Here is a 13,992-nt window from a genome sequence, read left to right on the forward strand (position 1 = left end):
GACTGCCTCAGTCCGTGAAATATGTCCTATTTTTTTCCCCCTTGAATTCCAAAAATGAAAAATCAAAAATAAAATTTAAAAAGGTAGCTGGCATTACTTCATGGAACTTTCTATGCTTTCTCCAGTAAGCTGCCTACAGATCTCCTTTCAGGGTAGATAAGAAGTTCTTTAGTACCTTTTGTGCTGCTGGTTCTGACTAGGAGAGGAAGGGACAAAAGTGAGGCTGGGTGTGACCCTCACTAATAATGTACCAAGAGGACCGAGAGACCAGGAAGGTGTATAAATCCTTAGGATCCTTCTAACAGTGTTGATGGACACCTGCCAGTCAAGGGCAATGGAAAACTGGTGAGGCAGGACTCAAGGCTGAGGCTGGAAAAGATGTGAGCAACAACTAACAACAACAGCAACAAATACACATTGCAAGTTAACTGCAAAAGTAAATGCCTCAAAAGGGAAAAACATTTTTTTGAATAAAGTATGGGGGAACAAAATGTATGACAGGAAATGCCAAGAGCCAAACAATACAGTAAGTCATATCCTGGGTGTGAAATATGAAAAGTCTGACAAGAATGCAAAGGCCCAAGTCTTGAAATAATATTTTGATTAGCAGGCTTGATAAAGAATTTCAAGGTTGACACTATATACACAATATTTTCTTGCCCCAAATTAGGGGAGTCATCATCACAGGGAAGGGGGTCAATTCCCCATGGGCACAATGTCTTTTTGTTAGCTCTCTGTTGAAACATTAAGCAGAGAGTAACACAAGTCAGCATTTCTTCTCTGAGAGAAGGTATATACGGCCAAACCCCGACCCTCTGGAAGGATGACCTACACTGTCAATCACATCAGCACGTCTCCCTTCCCAAGGGGTTTCTAATGAAGGAGGGGAAAGTACAGTCACCCTGTGGACATGTAGGTGGCCCCTGAGAGTCCAGAAGGCCTTTCTTGCCTCCTCCAGGGAACAAAATATAAACCCAAGCTCTGCTGCATGTCTGACGGGTTGCGCCTTTGACATCTTACCTAAATGACTAGAAATGGGCAGGCAGAAAGGGATTAAAATTTTCACTTTCAAGCATAAAATAATCCAGAGAGGAGACTAACATAAACTACCACTTGCTTAGCACTCTGCATTTGTTTGCAAGTATGAAACTCCAGTATCAGAGATATGAAGAAGGAAAGCAGCAGAGGCACAAATCTCATGAACCCCACACATTTCAACGGGGCACCAGGACCACGGGTTCTGGGTGAGACAGGCTAAGTCTAAGTGGGTCAGTCAGTGGGTGCGGTGCTAGGGTCAGTCCTATCACGGGGGAAACAGTGGCACGTCACAGCACTCACCCCAGTACGACACCTAATTCTTTCACATGGACTCGTGTGTGTCCACGAAGATATTCAGACAGCATCTTACTTTTCAGGTACATCTCCTGTAGTCTATCTTCAAGATGCATGATGCACTGTGAAGCCAATAACATTCACAATGAGGGCTGGGATTCAAGTCTCTGCCAACGTTCTAAGAGCTGGAATGCTCTTAATTCATTTCTAAGGACACAGCTATAATCGCATTCCTTCCCAGTACACTTGAAAATTATAAACCACATCAAACCAATGGTAGGTAGAAGAAAAGGATTTTATAAAAACAACAGCTTACTTTTTCTAATGACTATTAAGATTTTCATACATATCTGCTAGTCTTTTTAAAAAAGCATTTTTAACAGGGTGCCTGGGTAGCTCAGTTGGTTAAGCCTCTGCCTTTGGCTCAAGTCATAATCTCAGATCCCGGATCTAGCCCCCGCATCAGATTCCCCACTCAGCAGGGAGCCTGCTTCTCCCTCTCCCTCTGTGTGCTGCTCCCCCTGCTTGTGCCCTTTCTCTCTCTCTCTCTGTCAAATGAATAATAAAAAGAATCTTTAAAAAAAGCACTTTTAGGGGCGCCTGGGTGGCTCAGTGGGTTAAGCCGCTGCCTTCGGCTCAGGTCATGATCCCAGGTCCTGGGTTCAAGCCCCACATCGGGCTTTCTGCTCAGCAGGGAGCCTGCTTCCTCCTCTCTCTCTGCCTGCCTCTCTGCCTACTTGTGATTTCTCTCTGTCAAATAAATAAATAAAAATTTAAAAAAAAAAAAAAGCACTTTTAACACAGCTGAAATCATTCTGTAAGTGCAATTATTTCCTACTTTTTAAAAACCTTGTAATAATCCTTTACCCATGTTATTAATAAATCTTTATCAATGTAATTTTTATCATTAAATAATTTTTGAGAATGTGAATTACCATTATTTATGTATCCACATGGCAATCTGAGATTTTGCTACTATAAATTTTTAAAGAATATCTTTGGGGCGCCTGGGTGGCTCAGTGGGTTGGGCCGCTGCCTTCGGCTCAGGTCATGATCCCAGGTCCTGGGTTCGAGCCCCACATCGGGCTTTCTGCTCAGCGGGGAGCCTGCTTCCTCCTCTCTCTCTGCCTGACTCTCTGCCTACTTGTGATTTCTCTCTGTCAAATAAATAAATAAAATCTTTAAAAAAAAAAAAAAAGAATATCTTTGTTGTCTTCCTATAGCTCACTTATTTTGGCGAAATGCATCCTCAACAGTAGAGTAAATGGAACAAGGTTACTTTAAATCTTCTCTTTCTCTCAAGAGTATATTTTAACTAGGTCTTTAGTGACAATAAAGAAAGGGCAATTATTCTCAGGACATCTCTACCCTTGGAATTATGTCCAACTTCATTTTTTAGAGAATAGCAACCATCTGTGTCTTTCACCAGAGGCAAATGCTTTTGCATTTGGCAGGCAGAGCCATCCAAGCATCTTCAGTAAGACACCTGATGGCTTTGGCAAGGGTAATTCCATCATATATAATTTTCTTCTAGACCATTATGCCTGTTATTTTCAAGGTAAAAAGATTAACAGATGCATTTGAAAATGTTGATCTTGACCATCTGGGCTGATCAGTGACATGAAAAAAGTATCTATTCAAGAGGCAATCTTTTCAGTTTTTCATTGGCTTAAAATCTTAAATGCATTGTGTTGAGTGGATGAAAAAACTGGTAAGTGACTAAGAGTAATAATCAAAGCAAGGAGGATTTTACTAATTTTCATGAAAATGTTCCTCCAAGTAAACAGAGTTAAGTGGTAAAAGGATCTCCTGTTCAGTTTCAGTTCCTTATGAAGTAAATACAAGGTTTTTAATAAGAGTGTTATAAAATATTAAAAAGAACTTTCACATTACATGGCATCCTTTGTTTTAAATGGTTAATTTATGCTGTTTTCATCATCCCCATGGACACTGTATGTTGTAATGTGGAAATAAAGAGAACACTGGTCTATATGGAACTTGAAATCAAATCATTCAGAATTTTTTAATAAAAGGTTTGATTATCAAATTGAACTGCTTTGTGTTCTGCCCTTCCCTTCCTGGCATTTTATTCCTGAGATGGATTTGTTCAATTTTTAACATCTGAAATTTTAAATAGCCACTTTCTCCTTTTGAAAATACTAAAAGTTCTAATAGTCATTTAGTCGTGTTTCATTCAAGTGATTTTTTAAGGAGAATTTTAAAGATTTTATTTATTTATTTATTTGACAGAGAGAGAGATCACAAGCAGGCAGAGAGGCAGGCAGAGAGAGAGGAGGAAGCAGGCTCCCTGCTGAGCAGAGAGCCCGATGCGGGGCTCGATCCCAGGACCCCGAGACCACGACCTGAGCCGAAGGCAGCGGCTTAACCCACTGAGCCACTCAGGCGCCCCTTAAGGAGAATTTTAAAACCGCAGACGAAATTTTCTTTGACCTCAGTTTTGTCAGGTTAAATAAGTCATTCACAGTATTAAGTGGCCAAACATACTTCTGTCCAAACGAAGTAAAAAGAATTAGCTACAGCAATTTACTGCCTAGATAACTAAGATGTCAAATGTAGCTATGTCATAAGACTTATGTATCACAGAATAAAATATGAAAGTTTGGCAAATTTTATAACAGTAAAAAAATATAAAATCTAATGGATCTATCTTTCCTTACAGAAAAAGAGAGTTCAGCGTGATGCAGCTTGCTACTAGCAAGAAAAAGTGCCTGCAAATATAGAACAAAAGTGAGGTCATCATAACCCATAAGTGCTTCTCACATTACCCCCTTGGGACAGAGGTCCTTAAAGAGTATGCTTCAGTCTAAACCCCAAATAAATAAAAGATTTTGGTGAAAAGCTGTTGTCAGTCTTTATAGCCAGTAAAATTATTTCATGAAACTAACTATTAACAATCACTCTAAAGGTAGCTGTTTCCTGAGAACCCATGACATGTAATGCATTCTAAGTGCTTTACCTGAATCATCTAATTTCATTTTCATAACCACCTGAGATAAGCTACATCATCTCCTCAGCTTTATAGATGTAGAAACAGAGACTTTGAGAAGTCACACAGAAAGTAGTGGAGCTTGGATTTGACCCTAGACTACTGGACTCTAAAGGCCACACATGGGCCACTGCTGTGTACACTGGCTGTTAGAGTGTCTCATATTGGCAGAGTGCTTTGCCAGTTTTTTGAAAAGCAGTATCTCAGACCTAATTTTCAAAGGATTCTCACGACATGCTTGTCGAATGGGTACTATCTTCGTTTTACAAGTGAGAAAGCTGAGGTTCAGAGATGCTCAGGACCACCCACCATCACACAACTCACCGATGGCAAAGCCTATACTTCAACCCAGTTGTGCTGAGAGGGTCTCCCTATCGTGACACACTTCCACAACTTAGATGACAACTACACAGTATTTCAAAGCACCTTTTGAAGGCCACAGAAGTCTTGACTTTCTGAGGAATGTGGGGAAATTACCTCAGGAAAATTACCACTCCATTTGCAATTAGTGTCGGTAATTAATATTCTGCTTCCTCCTTTGTTATTAAATAGCTCTGTATCTGTTGTGGAGGCCAGAAGGGAGGTAACGGATACCCTGGTCTGGGGGTATACTGCAGAGGGCAACTGAATGCAGGAGGGAATGAGTGGAGAAGGTGGGCATTCTCTCACCTAGCACAAATCCCCTAGGTTGGATAGCTCACTTAGCTTCCCCTAGCTATCTGCCCTTGAGCCTCTCTTCCACTTTTGAGACCTCTCTCCCTCCCTCTCAAAATATATTTTCTCTCAATCTCTTTGCGTGCGCGCGCGCACACACACACACACACACACACACATACACACACACATTATACTGAAAAGTATCTATTTTATATATCCATTCCAATGCCAGGGGTGGGGGGGAGAGCGGTTAATCATTTCCTAGGAGTTTACAGGCTCTATTTGCTGTGTTTAGTATAAGGTGATGAAGTCAATTTAAAACCTGATTTGAAAAGGAGCAACTGATACCATCTTCTATGGGTATAATACTTCAAAACTGTCTTTATACAAATGATATTCCATTTTATCTTTAACAATATTACAGGAACAGTCCCTAAACAAAAGGAACTAGAATCCCTTCAGAAACTCACTTGCTTTATGTCAATCCAATAAAGGAGAACTAATGAGTTCTCCAAAGGAAGATTTTAAATTTCCTTTTATGTCTGATCCCTTCCCCCAAACATTTTTGTTTTACCATATACCTTATTCAAAAAGATTTCCATGTCACTGTGTGTTATTTCGTGGATGAGCTATTGTTACTGAAATCTATCCCATCGGTTGGTGTTCTGTTGCATGTTCTATTTTTAGTTATGCTAATGTCCAATCATACTAAAAACAAAACATGTGGGTCTGTGATTTTATAATCAAAGTACTAGTAGAAGTGCTATAACGATCTTTCTTTGGTGATATGAGAACAAATACTTACAAAATCAGCAGGGAGGTGAAGCTTGTAGAGCTGTAAAATGGAGTGAAGCAAACTAGACACCTGACTCGAGACCAAGACATCCTGGCCCAGTTTCATGCTGTCCGTCACCTTCCTCTGACTTGTGGCTACCTGGACACTCCACTTATCTGTGTCTGCGATAATACAGACTGCTTCAGCAATCGGTTCGTCGAGCACTGGATGCTGGAAACAAACACAGGGGGTCAACTCTCCACAGCACTGCCAAGTGGCACTCAGAATGTCCAGAATGTTTCTGTAATTTAACATTAGCCTAACTGTTCATAAGCTGCCAGCAGGAGCTACAGAAATTGAGTGTTATAGGGACTAAAATAGGAGTGTCATCAAATTGTCATTTGAAATTCCTGTGATAAAAATTGCATTTAAGTGGTATTTTTTTCCTTCCACCCAGGAAGTACACTATAAATGTTGGTAATGTTCACAGAAAAGTGAAAAGATACATGGCCTCCCTACATTCCAGGATAATAAAATTCCTTTTGAAAGACTGCACTCTCCTTTTAAAATGGAGAAAATTAGAATAAGCTATTCTATAAGGATTCTATTGCCATTTCTCCAAAACAAGCTTAGTCTGAGCAACTTAATATTCCCTTAAAGTTATAGCTTTAATCATTGAGCACTATTTACTTAGTGACCATGTGTGTCATACATAAATCAACTCTACACAACCAACTAAAATCAGATGAGGGACTACTTTATCTAGAGGAGTCCAAAAGGTCAAACAATGGCTACTGAGGAGTAATTTAAAATACAAAATTCTCAGTAACTCTGTACTTACAGATAGAGCCGGTTGAGCACCAGTGAATTGTGACATAGGGCAAACAGGGTAAACACTGATGGGATCAAGGAAAAGGCCTTAAAAAAACCAACCAACAAACGAATATTAATGTCCTCAAACTGATCAAAGTGTAACTGCTTTATCACCAGCACCTGGAATAAGGGCACTGTGGCTCACTCGGGAAGGTCATGGATGGAGGATTCTCCAAACATGAGTTACTTTAGAAGGCTGCAGATCCAGATATTGATAACAAAAAGGGACAGAGACGTTGGCTCAATTATTTGAAAAGGAGAAACTTAATGGGTACAAGAAATGTTAAAAAAAAAAAACGTGAAAAATGAGAATGAGTCATTTTTAAATCACTGGATCAAAGAGAAAAGACTCAAGACAAAGGAGTCAAGGGTTGAGACAAACTGTGGGGAATCTGTGAGCCTATTCCTTGAAGGAGGGAGCTGAATCTTTTCTGCCTGAATTCTTAGCTCCTAGCAGAGGAACTGGCATTTGAAAAATGTTACTAAATTAAAATGAGACAGGTTAAGTACAAGCAAATGACAGAGATGATGAGCACCCTGCATTCCCTAACACAGCATGGTATTGCTGACTTCTATGTTTGCAGGTTCTAGAACAGAGAAGAACCAGCCAAACATTTACAGAAGAGTACCTTAAAAGAAATACCTGAAGCATTAGACCCAGTCTCAGACTACTACATATCTAACACAGAACTCCCTGAATATATCCACGGGGCAAACTCAATGTCTCCATCTAACCATGTCATTTAGTAGCTACTTACTTGTTTACTGAAGAATAAACACTCTTTTTTCTTTAAATAACGATTTATTTATTTGACAGACAGGGAGAGTGAGCACAAGCAGGGGGAGCAGCAGACAGAGTGAGAGGAGAAAAGAAGGCTTGATCCCAGGACCCTGGAATCATGACCTGAGCTGAAGGCAGATGCTTAACTGACTGAGCCACCCAGGCGCCCCAAGAACAAACACTTTCTAAAAGAAGATGGAAGTAAAGGAAAATGTAAATTAGTCAAGGCAAAAAAAGATAGAAAAATATCATGAGCAACTACTTTAGTTATAATTTAAGGGGTGACAGGGCTACTGGCAGTCCATCCCTGACCTGGTCTAAACTTCTATGGTGTCAGAGAGTTGAAGCTTAATTAAGTTCCAATGATTCTGGAGATTCCTAACATATATCTTTGCAAAGAAAATGCAAACCCTAAAAAGATTTGGCTTATGATTTGGTCTATTAGTCAGTCTACAAGCTTTTACAATTTAAAGAACTCTAAGATCCAGAAGACCATGTTTGGATTCATCACAGAAACACACACCTATACATACCCTATGCCCTGGTATTCAATTTAAAATTCCTCTTTGGAAAGGCTCTACTTTTAAGGCACATGCAGAACTATAATATACAAAAAATTTGCATGTAGGCTTCTTTTTAATACTGACTTTTTCTTATTAGCTGTATCTTAATTATAGAAGTAATTAACAGTGGGATCTGTCAGGGTGACTTTTTAAGTTCACAATTTTCTCAAGTTCACATGTACACCAGGATCCACACAAACATATACACGGAGCAGCAGTAGTAACACACATGGAATAGTACCTTTGAGAAATTAAGTACTTTAATAAATGCTGTAAAACCTAAGACTGAATGATTCAAACACCCATTAAAAGCCTGATCTGCTATCCTTAGGGCTTGGAGTTTGGGTGCAGAAACTAAAAAAAAAGAAACGGGCAGGAGAGGCAGGGCATGGAGGCATCCTGGTGGAGACTTTGGCCTCCTGTGGATCTTAAGAAAATCAAGATAAGAGTATGGATAGCTACCAGCTGGGCAGTAATTTTACCTAGTAAGATTCCTCTTCTTAATGTAAAAAACCCTAGGGGCACCTGGGTGACTCAGACTTGGGTGTCTGTCTCCGACTCAGGTCATGGGGATCAAGCCCCACATCAGGATCAGCAGGAAGCCTGTTTCTCCCTCTTCCACTCCCCCGCACCTTGTGCTCTCTCTCTTGCTGTGTCTCTTTCTGTCAAATAAACAAATCTTTAAAAACAAACAAACAGGGAGGGGGTTGGGAGAGGGGGTGGGGTTATGGATATCGGGGAGGGTATGTGCTATGGTGAGTGTTGTGAAGTGTGTAAACCTGGCGATTCGCAGACCTGTACCCCTGGGGATAAAAATATATGTTTATAAAGCTGTAAAAAAAAAAAAAAAAAAAAGAAAGAAAGGATGAATCCCCAAGTTTTGTAGCAACATGGACGGGACTGGAAGAGATTATGCTGAGTGAAATAAGTCAAGCAGAGAGAGTCAATTATCATATGGTTTCACTTATTTGTGGAGCATAACAAATAGCATGGAGGACAAGGGGAGATGGAGAGGAGAAGGGAGTTGAGGGAAATTGGAAGGGGAGGTGAACCATGAGAGACTATGGACTCTGAAAAACGATCTGAGAATTTTGAAGGGGTGGGGGGTGGGAGGTTGGGGGCACCAGGTGGTGGGTATTGTAGAGGGCACGGATTGCATGGAACACTGGGTGTGTTGCAAAAATAATGAATACTGTTATGCTGAAAAAAAAAAAATTAAAAAAAAAATTAAAAACAAACAAACAAACAAACAAACAAAGCTTAAGGAGTGGGGGGCGCTTTGTTAGTCTGACTAAAAGTCAGAAAACCAAAAAAGGCCCCATCATATATTTACCCCTTTAAAAGTTCTCCTCCCAACCATTAGTGTCTGAGATTAAACAGGACCTCTGATGTTTGAGTTCGAAATGAAAATCTGAAGGAAATATTAAAACAGTCACTTCCCTTAAATTGCTTGTTTGGTTGAAAGCTTTACCAACTTTAGGGACACTGTTATTTATCAATTTTCCTTTTCTCTCTCAAACTGAAGAGAATTTCAAGGTAAGTTTCTTGTCCACAGAGTTCATTAAATTCTCTTATCAGAATGAGTCTGCAGAGGCACCTGGGTGGCTCAGTCAGTTAAGCGGCCTGCCTTTGGCTCAGGTCATGATCCCAGCACCCTGGGATCAAGTCCGAAGTCAGGCTCCCTGCTCTACAGGGAGTCTGCTTCTCCCTCTGTCCTTCCTTCCACCGTCCTCTTAATGTCTCACAAATAATAAGTAAAATCTTTAAGAAAATAAAAAAGAGTGAGTCTGCAGTATGTTTCTACATTCTCCATAATCTGAGACTTCCAAAAGTGCTGCCCTATTTTCGCCCTTACAAGGACCCACACCCCGGTGAGCGCACACCCACGACCCGGGTGGCAAGGCAGAGCTGCCAGCCCTCCTGCCCCAGCTGGCCCTCCTGCCACCCCTTCCACATGACTGCCAGCAGCCTCCATGTCTGTGCCTCCCTCAGAGACGTGATCAGACAACTGAGAAACTTCTGACAGACTGGAGGATGAGGGAACCCTGGAGATCAATAGAGAGCTGTAGGCGATTGTCAGGGTGGAAAGCCAATCTCTGTCAGAGGAATGAAGTCTCGGCCATAAGGCAATTATCTTTTTTGCCTTGCTCTGCTCTATGGGAGTTAGAAACAGTCATTTCTTTAGTTCCACTCTGTCAATATCTCATTTATCCAATCTACTTTCCTATACAGATTTCTTAAGATAAAGTGACAAATGAAAGGCTTTGTATTAGAGGTCTTTAAAGGTTTCTCAAATATCTTTTGGCTATTGTATTTTGTTGAATCATCAGATTAGGTCTGGTTAATTCACAGCCACTAGGAATTTGTGGGTCTGTTTTCCAGGAGTTCTAGATGTCCAGGACATTCCAATTTCAGGGTTCTGGATCAGAGCTCTGAGTACACAAAATAGACTACCTTGGCTTATATATCCAAGACTTCTGCCTAACTTGCTAATTCAAAAACCTACTCTAGCACTTATCACCCAAACACCTAAGTTTTAACTTTTCTTTTTTTTCTCTTTTAAAAAAGATTTTATTTTATTTATTTTTGCGAGAGAGAGGGGAGGGTGCACAAGCTGCAGGGAGGGGCAGAGGGAGAAGCAGACTCCCCTCCCCCTCACTGAGCAGGGAGCCCAATGTGGGACTCGATCCCAGGACCCTGGAATCATGACCTGAGCTGAAAGCAGATGCTTAACCGACTGAGACACTTAGGTGCCCAATTCAAACTTTTCCTTTTTCATACTTAAAGCTCTTTACAGTGTGGGCCACATTGACCTATACGTATTTACTTCCAGGACTCTCTAAGAATCCCCTTCTCCAGTCTGGGAGGGCTCCTGCCTCTTAGCTCAGGCTGTGCCTGGAATATTTTCCCTGCTTCCTTCTAAATTTTTCAGTCTTTTGGGGTCATCTGGGTGACTCAGTCAGTTAAGTGTCTGCCTTCGGCTCAGGTTATGGTCCCAAGGTCCTGGGATCAAGCCCCACATCAGGCTCCCTGCTCAGCAGGGGATCTCCTTCTCCCTCTGCCCCCCACCCCGCTCTCATGCTTTCTCTCACTCTCTCCTTCAAATAAATAAAATCTTAAAAAAAAAAAAATAAATGTTGCTGAAGCAGAGGGGGGAGAGATGGGGTGTCTGAGTGATGGACAATGGAGAGGGGATAGCGAGAGAGGGAACACAAGCAGGGGGAATGGAAGAGGGAGAAGCAGGCTCCCCATTGAGCAGGGAGCCTAATGAGGGGCTTGATCCTAGGACCTTGGGACCATAACCTGAGCCAAAGGCAGACGCTTAAAGAGTAGGTCACCCAGGGTCCCCAGAATCTACATTCTTTAAAAAAAAAATATTTTGGGGCGCCTGGGTGGCTCAGTGGGTTGGGCCTCTGCCTTCGGCTCAGGTCATGATCTCAGGGTCCTTGGATCGAGCCCCGCATCGGGCTCTCTGCTCGGCAGGGAGCCTGCTTCTCCCTTTCTCTCTCTGTCTGCCTCTCTGTCTACTTGTGATCTCTCTCTGTCAAATAAATAAATAAAAAAATCTAAAAAAAAAAAAATTATTTGAGAGAGAGCATGAGCGGAAAGAGGGAGAAGCAGGCTCCCTGGCCCAACACGGGACTTTATACCAGGACCTGGGGATCATGACCTGAGTCGAAGGCAGACACTTGACTGACTGAGCTACCCAGGCACTCCTACAATCTACATTTTGACATTTAATCACACTGTCTTAACTTGTTCTTGATTTCACATCTGTCTTGTATACTCAGTGATTATATAAGTAACTCAAGGAAAGAAATCACATTTACTTTTTCTTCTGTAGCCTCTGAAATGAACATAACAAAATGCCAGGCATGTGCTAAGTATCTAACATGTGCTGGCTCTGTTGAATAATTCTCTATGCAGATTTCTTTATTTTTGGATTCAGACTAGTTCCTATTAAGTCATCTGTGCAATTATTAATTTATTTCTTTTCCATGTACCACGTTTAAATGACTAACATTTCACGTAATCACCTATTTTTAACTTAAGGGCAGAAAAATACCATTATCACATATATGCTTCCTATAACTACTTATTAATTCATCATGCCATTTTTCCTGTGGGGCGGCCAGGAACATAGCACTGCTCTACAGACAGAAACACTGAGGACAAAAAATTGTAAGAGCTTATTAAGTATCTTGGTATGTCAGAAATAGAAACTAGTAACTCATGCAAGCTTTTCCAACTTTTAGCTCAGCGAGTCTGCCAAGCCCTCTACTTTGAAATCCTAGGACCTTGTCAGGGTGGAAATCCCTCAGGAGACAAGACTGCAAACAGTGTGAATGACAGTCTCAACTTAATGTCAAAATAGGAGAAAATACAGTTGCCTCTGTTAAGATTTTGTTAAGAAACTTCCCCATCTTTACACTGTCGGCATTGCGCAATACATACTCTGAGCTGACACTTTATCAGTCCTCAGAGATGTCCAGCTCACATGTGTGTTGCAGACCGCAGGAGAGTGGACAGACTTCTGTACTCATAACCAGCTCCAAAATGTGCACACTGGTTATAACGAGGTGGGTCTGATTACCAGGGACAAGCCACTGAGCAGCCTCTTTCAAACATACAGGGGCAGGTGATTTATGATTCAGGAGATTGGAAGCATCTCCCTGTATCTTTTATTTTTCTCTGAAATATTCTGAATAAAACATAAGACTCCTTGGCATCATTTTGAGTGTCAATTTCTTATTCTATATAAGATAATTCTGGTACATTCTGTAACTTTATTAAACTAAACTTGAATAAGAGGATACCACATGACAGAATGCCTTTCAAAAAGATTCTCCACCATTCTGTTACAGCACCATGACTTAGTAACACTGGCTTTCACACAGCTTCAAGTGAGGCCTTTCAGGAGTCCTATGAAGACACCGGGATGACTAATGCAGTGGATTCACCTTTTCAGCACCTGCTCTTGGGTAAACGTCCTCAGAGCCCCCTTTTTATTCTTCTACCTCATTAGAAGTGAAGGCCCACCTGCTTCACCATATCCTCCACTGCCCTGGAGCTGAAGACCTAAGCAACGTAACACAGTTCTGGGCCAGCCCACCCCACTTCTGGATGGATGAGAGCCACATATAAGGACCGCAGCCACATGTGGACTGCTGACCAGTTTTGTTTGGTTTTAGTAAAACAAACCAAACAAACAAACAAACACCAAAAAAACCCCAAACAAACAAACAAACAAAAAACCAAATCAAAAAAACCCTTCATTCTTTCAGAAAAATTCAGAGAAACCATTCATTCAGAGAAAAGGAGCCTGGTTATCACTCACCATTCTTAAACACTTCTTCTCGTCTATAAAATCATGCAGAATACGGCCTTTTGCTAACTGCTCAGCATCTAGACTTTCCTAACCTCACTTTTACCAAGAAACAGGACAGAGAGAAACTCCTGTGCTGGTGAGGTCAGCTCCACCTGTGGGCTAAGAAGATGCTCATCAACGATCAGCCAGAAGAGTCTTGGGTTTCCTGAGAGAGTCAAGTGGTTCCCTGCACCCTCCCTGGCCCCACATGGTCACCCCTACTGACCTCGGGGTACAGACACCACTTCCAGGAAGTCCTTCCATGCCTGTCCTGTGCTCCCACTACAGGAGACTCTACTGTACTGTTTTTACTGCTTATTGACTTCTTTGTACTTCCCGTAACAGATTTCAATCTCCTTGAGGACAGGTGCCATATCTTCTCTTGGGCTCCTTACAAGTTTTCTTTGTCTTTGATGTTCTCTATAACTTAAGACTGGATTTGTTTGTATTTACACTTACTTGGGAGTCAGCGTGCTTGTTTAATCTGAAAACTCAGTCTTTCCTCAAATATTGTTTTTCCTCGCCTTCTCTGTTCTCACTTTCTGAATATGCTATAAAATTTTCTTGTCTTAGCCTTCATGTCACAAATTCTAATTCTCTCCAGCAGTATTTAATCCGCTCTGCTCTTCAACCTTC

General features: G+C 41.3%; 2 protein-coding genes across 6 annotated transcripts in view; one reads left to right on the forward strand and one right to left on the reverse strand.

The window, feature by feature from the left end:
• The window catches only part of C2H4orf45 (chromosome 2 C4orf45 homolog), a 98,701-nt gene extending 94,502 nt beyond the window's left edge, over nucleotides 1-4,199 (forward strand). Inside the window, exon 5 of the mRNA XM_047717803.1 lies at nucleotides 4,013-4,199. Coding sequence (XP_047573759.1) covers nucleotides 4,013-4,048 — 36 coding nt within the window. The 3' untranslated portion in view covers nucleotides 4,049-4,199. The remainder of the gene's footprint in view (nucleotides 1-4,012) is intronic.
• The window catches only part of FNIP2 (folliculin interacting protein 2), a 132,866-nt gene that overhangs the window by 4,392 nt on the left and 114,482 nt on the right, over nucleotides 1-13,992 (reverse strand). For all 5 annotated transcript variants that reach the window (XM_047717798.1, XM_047717794.1, XM_047717797.1 and 2 more), the window contains 2 exons: nucleotides 5,802-6,002; nucleotides 1,339-1,454 (listed from right to left, as the gene is read on the reverse strand). In XM_047717798.1, the coding sequence (XP_047573754.1) occupies nucleotides 1,339-1,454; nucleotides 5,802-6,002 (317 nt within the window). The remainder of the gene's footprint in view (nucleotides 1-1,338; nucleotides 1,455-5,801; nucleotides 6,003-13,992) is intronic.

Source organism: Lutra lutra, chromosome 2 (assembly GCF_902655055.1).
Source record: "Lutra lutra chromosome 2, mLutLut1.2, whole genome shotgun sequence".
NCBI classification, from domain to species: Eukaryota; Metazoa; Chordata; class Mammalia; order Carnivora; family Mustelidae; genus Lutra; species Lutra lutra.